Source organism: Microtus ochrogaster, unplaced genomic scaffold (genome assembly GCF_000317375.1).
Source record: "Microtus ochrogaster isolate Prairie Vole_2 unplaced genomic scaffold, MicOch1.0 UNK71, whole genome shotgun sequence".
Taxonomy (NCBI): domain Eukaryota; kingdom Metazoa; phylum Chordata; class Mammalia; order Rodentia; family Cricetidae; genus Microtus; species Microtus ochrogaster.
Genome location: NW_004949169.1, coordinates 282,780 through 290,668, shown reverse-complemented (window position 1 = coordinate 290,668; position 7,889 = coordinate 282,780). Strand labels below are relative to the sequence as shown.

Here is a 7,889-nt window from a genome sequence, read left to right as displayed (position 1 = left end):
GGAAGGGTGGAGATGGAAAATCTGGGTAAATGAACAGGAACTACAGAGACAAGTACTACCAACAGATTACAGGAGATAGAAGAAAGAATATCAGACAGTGAAGATACCATAGACAAAATAAACACACTGATCAAAGAAAACAGCAAAACCAACAAATTCTCATCACAAAACATTCAGGAAATATGGGACACAATAAAAAGACCTAACCTAAGAATAATTGGGATAGAAGAAGGAAAAGAAGTACAGCTCAACAGTCTAGAAAATATATTTAATAAAGGATATGATATTAATTTGAAGTTTCTAGTTAATCCTATGGTCTAGTTGTAGGGCTCAGAGGGAAGTAGGAAATGTGAATTTATAATAAGATATGTAAGGAAATAAGATTTTAAAAAGTGATGAAAATCAAAATTTAAAGCTACTTGGAAAAACTCATGTAAATGTACCAAATGTACATTGGTATGAGAAAATAATTCAACAATTCCACATCCAATATTTGTGATATCAATGTTAAATTAAAAATGTCACTATTTCTTGATGAAATTATATGGCATCATTTCATACTATATATCATATGCATTTCTTTTATTTTCTTTTTAAAAATTCAAGTTAAAATCTCATCCTTGTTCTCAAATACAACCCAATTATATAGCATTTTAAACGAGTAATATAAAACAAGTGCACAGTACTTTCAAAAATTAGAGCTCAATCAGGATAATACTATTGGAGACTTTTTCTGGAGTTATGAAAATATTCACATGCTACTACTCAATTATAAAAAATATGTTCATCAATATTAAAACTGAAAAAATAAAACAGAAATTTATAAAGTGGGAAATGCTTAAACCTTATGAGTAGAAAGTTGTCTTCAGACTAGTTTTCCCAGGATTTGACCATTATCTCACTTTTCTCAGGTTCCTTAAAGATGCTGTCATCCCCAGAAAACAAGAAAGAGTCTTGAGAACACAAGGCCCACATTTTCAAGAAGTGGGATGGTTGGTTTTCGGTCATTTTCTGGGTTATGGATGTTTGTCATCAATTATGGGGAATATAAGATTATAGGATTAAAAGACAACTATTAACCTCAAATACTTTACATTGATTTGGATTTTGTAAAGAGGAACCAAATTAACAATCTATTTCTTGAATAGATTTTATAAAATTCAGATGAATTGAGGGGCAAATTTGTTTTTAACACAGAAATTATAAAAGTATTCTGCAGTCTTTACAGGGAAATAGAAATAAATAAACTATATTTCAGCTTATTTTTTAAAGTCTGAATTTCTCTAATAATGAGACAATGACATTATAGGAAAAGAAAGCTGCAAAATAACTTCATTTGCAAATGTAAATTAGGAAAATTACAACTTAATATTAGTGAGTCAAATTCAAGAATACATAAAATAATTATATGCCAAGCATGATAAATTGCAGATATCCAAAATTGGATTAAATGTGAAATTTAATTTTAATGTCATATGCCATTATAATAATAGATGAGGAAAGAGAATTTGAAAAACCTCAAAATAATTTAAACTGTTTACTCAATTACTTTAGACTGTGTATATACCCTATGATTGTAAAAAAATAAAATCTATAAAATTCAGGAGTTGGATATGGCTCAGATGTTAAGAGAATTTGGTTTCTTTCAGAGGACTAAATTTCAAGTTTTGAACACACACAATGAGCCAGTTATTCAAAACAGGGATCTCAATTCCCCATGGACAACATTAAATATATACACATAGATGCACACACAAATAATAATGATAATTAATAATAATTCAAATCAAAATACAATTCAAGAAAAATAATATAAGTAACATTTAAAGAAAATTATAAAGAACATTGATGCTGATATGCTATATTTTTAAAATATTGTCTGTCACTAATATTATTTAACATGATACTGGCATACATATTTAATGAAATAAGTGAAAGCTTAAAATCTAGGTTTATAACAGTGGATAGCAGAAATTACTACTTTTACAGAGAATGTGATTCACTTCTCCTAACTGTTCATAACTCCAGTTTCAGAAGACCCCACATCCTTTTATTCCTTCTAAGAGCACCCAAATGTATGTGGCATAATACATTCACAAAAGTACATGTTGGTAAAAATAAACCTAAATAATTAAATAAAAGCTATTGGCTGGAGGACCAGAATGTGCTCCTACAGCACCTCCCTCTTCTGTTTAGATAAGAGGGTTCCAAACCTAATGCAAAACTATATACAATAGGAATAGATATCAAGTATAATTAGAATTATAACCAGTATAAACAATTTTAAACAAGGAATGAATGATAAATGTTTTAATAAACATCCTATCCTAAAGAATCTAAGTCATATATAGTAAATGGCTTGGATAGCTCATAAGAGTACAGCAACTGAGTTCCTCAGTAGCAGCTCAGTCCTGCAAGAGAAGGGTAACCCAGCGCTTTCCAGGACTCTTGTCTTTGGGGCGCGACATAAATCGAGGTGCAAGAAGAGAGGCAAATCTTCAGATACCTACAGGGTTAATTTATTCAAAAAAAGAAATACTCAACATGCAAAAGTCTTGTGACGAGAATGAAGGAACACCCCAGAATACACCAAAGGCAGATGAAGGCCATCCTTCAGAAGACTCACCTCAGCAGGCAGGAGGAAATCTTCAGGCTTCTGGAGAAAGTGCGGTGGAGGATGCAGATGAAAGTCTTAGAGCAGAGCCTGCTCAACCCAGCCCTGAACCTAAAGAGGACACTCCCAGAAGGCATCTGAACCCTGACGAAGTGATGAGAGGAGTGGATGAGTTGGAAAGGCTTAGGGAAGAGATAAGAAGAGTAAGAAACAAGTTTGTGATGATGTATTGGAAACAAAGACATTCCCGAAGCCGTCCGTATCCTGTGTGCTTCAGGCCTTGAAATCTTTTTTTCTCTGATGTTGAAATCTGGCTGCTGCTTTCTTTCTCTTAGCATTTTCTGATGTATCTTTGAACTTAATTTTACTTTTAATTACCTGGCGGTATTTTAGATAGTTTCGGTGTTACCTGCATCTCATTGGATTTTGGATTTTGACCCATTTTCCACGTTTATTTTTAAGTTGGAAAGTTTCACTCTTATGCATGGAAATGTGCTCATTCCATATTATACAATTTAAAAGCAGCATATTTAGTATCAACTCGCATATATAGGAAAATTCCTAATTATGTGTATACGTGTATCAAAAAATTTAACAGTGCTTTTTTGTGTGGTGTGTTTTAATTTTGCCTTTTGCTTGTGTGTATTTTTTAATGAATATGTCTCACAAAGAACTTTTTAATAAGTGGGAGTTAATTAAAATTAATTTGTAACCAGCTTGTAGAGGCAATAAAGGCACTAAACTCTTGATGAAGAACTATTAAAAAGAAATGTAATCCTGGAATTACCTCTGGATTTCTTAGCCAGAGGAATAAAACTGACAATCATTATAGATAAAAAAAAAGAGTACAGCAACTACAACTCTCTAATCTTAACCCCATTGAAGGCTTGAGAAGGGAAATAATATTACTTGAACAGACAGGAAGTACAATCAAGCCTCCAGAGAGAGCAGTATATGAGGGAGACAATTAACTACCTGAGCAATCACCCAAAGTCTCATTTTGCAACATTAAAGCAACCAACTTTGGATAAGGCCTAGCATAACTAACAGACCATTTTAAGAGGCAGGAAATTTCTTAGAACTGTCTAACGCTGTCTTGGCAAGATTTGACAGTCTTTTTCCTTGTGTCCTGCTTATGCATTTCTGGATTCCGTGTACTTTGTCAGAGGATGAGGTATGGGAAATTCCTTAGCCAAAGGCCAATTGTGCCAAGAAGAAAACAAACTCTGAGTGGGGTGTCTTTAGTGCTCCACATTCTATCGGGAGTAGATTGGTGCTGTCAGAAGCAATCATGTCTCATGTCAACAAAGGCCTAAGTTATTTAAATGCCATGTTCTACAGATCCTTGAGATGGCTGAAGATTACCTATCTAGACAGTATACAATCTCTATGTTTCTAAAGAACCTAGTTTATCTGACTGTATGTACAACAAACATGAATAACTATTACTTTTAATATTTAATACCTGTATAACTTAAAGACTAAACCTTCATGTCAGAATATTAAATAATTTGTAAACAAATGTGCAACAAATGAGGACAATGAGGATAACAATATATAAGTATCCTGATCAGAGATAGGAGTAATACATAACACTGTGTGAAAATATATCCTACAAGTTATATCAATATACAAAATGTTCTAAACAGAGGAAGAAACATGCATATATATTTATGCATGCATATATATATATGTATATATATATACAATCTGACAGAATAACTGTGCATAGGTGTGCAAATAATGTAAACAAAAATAACAAATATATTTCAAACTTGTATTATTATACCAAAACTATTCCAATGTAAATTATTCATAAATAATAACTCACAAGTATTCACTCTTTTACCCACAATTATTATCCCCCTTTTGGGGGAGCAAACATAGATTTTATCCCAACCATGTATATAATACAAGTAATAATCAACAACCCCTAAACTGTGTTCCCTACCCTAAGGACAAACGATTTTGGCATAGGAGGCATCATTCTCTAGAATTGCTTCCTGCTGTCATAGGGTTGATGTTCTCTTAATGGGATCCTGCAAGAGTAAAGTGATGATTCATTTTCAAAGTTACTGGCTAGTATAGTTACAAACAATTTCCAAGCAGTCAATATGTATTTTTATTCAAAGTTCTCATTTAGAGTTCTGACCAGAACATCATGAGAAGGTTAACCATTTCAACAGCTGATACCCCCAAATCCTGTCTTATAGTAGTGCTGTCAGCATCACGTCATCTCAACTAGGTGAAGTTGTTGCTATAGGGCTCCATCTTCTTTCTGGAAAATTCAAAGATTACTGCAGGAAAAGGATCTGTAGGAAAATCTATTGTTTATCATGAAAAACAAAAACATCATTCATATATACATACATTCAATGAAGAATATAATATAAACAAAATGGAGTTGGAGAAAGTAAAGTTTTCTCTAAAGTCTTCCTTCTGTCCCATGCCAGATAGCTTCTGACATGAGAAAGAAACTCTGAATGTACCTTTTAACAACAACCTTGGATTTAGAGACGTACAGAGCAATTGTTCAACTGCAAAACCAGCTGATTATATTAATAAATATACATTTGTGTGTAAATGTGTGTGTAAACATTAAATAGCCTCATAATCCATATTTAATTTTCTAGATAATCCTTAGATAGTAGATAGTTTTTTTTCCTTCTGTTAGCATTCAAACATCCAGGGTCCCTTGAATTTTTGATGATGTGTATTTTCCTGTAAAGATTATAGCAGAACCCTGCCTCAACACTTATGAGGTTTCCTTACCTGTATTTAGTCACCATTGTGGATGAGCTTTCAGTTTTCTTTTTCAAGATGTTTCTCCTTTTCAAAGCAAATCTTTATTAATTTTGATAGTATCCATATTTTTTTTCTTCTCTTGTGGAAACAAGAGCGAAAACACTTCCCCAAAAGTAGCACACCTCCTTGTTTCCATTGTGAGTTCAACACATCCTTGAAGTATAGTGGTTGATTCAATTCAGAAGTTTTTTCCTTTATCTAATGCCTCTCTGTTGCTGTTGTTCTTTCTCATTAGCATTAAGAAAATTCAAGTTTAATAAAGTATGATGCAATATATTTTGGTGCTAATTTCCATCCCTTTCTGTTTCTTCAGCATATTCTTTATAGTACGATTTGACCTTTCTATAACTTCCTGACCTGTAGGATTGTTGGGTATACCTGTAATATGTGCTTTATATTATAATAAGCAAAAAAGTTTCACTTTCTTAGATACATATGCTGGACTATTGTCTGTCTTTATTTGTGCAGGAATTCCCACGATGGCCATAACTTCTAATAAATGCATGATTACCAAATCAGCCTTTTCCGAGCTCAAAGCAGTTGCCCATTGAAAACCTGAATATATGTCTCTATATTAAAATATATTTTAATTTACCAAATTATGCAAAGTGGAACACATCTATCTGTCAGATTTCATTCATTTGAGTACCGTTAGCGTTACTCTCTGCAGACAAGGGTGTTTGGTTATAGAAAGAGCAAGTAGTACATCTCTTTATAATCCCCTTATCTTGGTGCTATGTAATAAAATACTCTTACTTTAAGCCTTTGCTATTGACATACTTTTTTTATGAAACTCAGAAGCCTGAAACACACTTCCAATCAGTAATTGATCTATTTCTGCAGTACCTTGTGCTAGAGGACCTGGCTGACCTGTATGGGATTGGATGTATATTACATATATAGAACAAAGCATATTCCTGATTATGTCTTGCACCTGGATGAATAATGACGTCAATTTCATATCATCTGATATAAATTCAGTGGTTTCAATATGCAAGACAACTCTTTCTTAATATTGCAAATCAGTAACTATATTGAGAGGTTCTTTAAAATCCCAAAGTACCAAACAAATATCATATAATTCTGCCACTTGGACAGAATTATAAGAGATTTGTTCCACCTTACTTAGTTTTTCTGATTTGTAACCTGCCTTCCCTGATATTTTTGCATCAGTATAAAATGTATGGGCTCCAGGCATTGGTGCATCACATACAATTTAAGAAAGAATCCAAGAAATTCTCATTATAAGGTTAAGTCTATTGGTTTTGGGATAATTGTTATTAATTTCTCCCAAAATATTAGCATAAGCTCTTTGCCAGGGTTCATTGTCTTTCCATGACTTTTGTATTTCTTTGGCAGGAAAAGGCACTATAATCTCTACTCGGTCTCTACCTGCTAGTTGATGAAGTCTCTATTTACCTTTTATGATTATTTCAGAGACTTTTTCATATAAGTTTTTAATTTTTTACTTGGTTTATGTAATCAAAAAGATCCAGATTAAGATAATATCATCCCTCTGCATCAAAATTCCTTTAGAAGAAATTTTGGAAGGCAATATGAGTAGAATATCATGAAAATTTAGATTCACCCTATCCACATGTGCCTTCTGTAATTTCTCCTCAACAATTGTCTATTCCTTTTTTGTTTCAGCTGTTAATTATCTGAGACTATTTAAGGCTTTATCACCATCTAAGCTTTTGTTTAAATGAAGTATTAGATCAGGTGTTTTCCTAACAGCCAGTTATAGGCTGGAAATATCTTTTAATATTTTTTGAATATCATTACAAGTCTGCAACCAGTCTCTCCTAATTTTTGCCTTTTGTGTTCTAATATTCTGTAAACCTATTCAGTAACCTAAGTAATTAACAGAATCTCCCCTTTGAGTCTTTTCAGGATTACTTTGTAATCCACATTTAGGCAAGATGTTCTTTACTTCTTCAAACATCCTTTCTAAAGTATCTGTATTTGAATCAGATAACAAAAGTTCTTCCACATAATGGTAGATTATAGACTTAGAAAATTGCTTATGTATTATTTCCAATGCCTGGCTGACAAAGTATTGGCACAGGGTGGGGCTATTGAGCACTCTCTGTTGAAGGATACTCCACTGATATCTCCTAGTAGGCTGAGAATTATTAGAAGTAGGCACTATAAAGGCAAATATTTCTCTATCCTTTTCTTGTAACAGTAAAGTGAAGAAAGTATTTCAAATCAATAACTATGAGAGACCATCCCTTTGGTAACAGATAAGGGAAAAGAATTCCAGATTGTAGAGGACCCATAGTTTGAATAACCTTGTTCATACCTCTAAGATCTGTCACCATTCTCCATTTTCCAGATTTCTTTTTAACAAAAAATACAGGAGAATTCCAAGGGTTGGTAGATTCTTCTATATGTTCAGCATCTAGTTTCTCTTGTACCAGCTGTTCTAAAGCCTGCAACATTTCCTCAGCTAAAGGCCACTTCTTAG

The 7,889-nt window shown here is 32.9% G+C and overlaps 1 protein-coding gene and 1 pseudogene across 1 annotated transcript; both read left to right on the top strand.

Moving 5' to 3' along the window:
• Nucleotides 1–7,889, top strand: part of LOC101981899 — a 217,995-nt pseudogene that overhangs the window by 190,722 nt on the left and 19,384 nt on the right.
• On the top strand, nucleotides 2,410–2,957 carry LOC101981362 (transcription elongation factor A protein-like 8). Its single transcript, XM_005370116.3, has one exon. It carries the CDS (start codon nucleotides 2,545–2,547, stop codon nucleotides 2,896–2,898), a length of 354 nt encoding a protein of 117 aa, XP_005370173.1. The 5' UTR covers nucleotides 2,410–2,544; the 3' UTR covers nucleotides 2,899–2,957.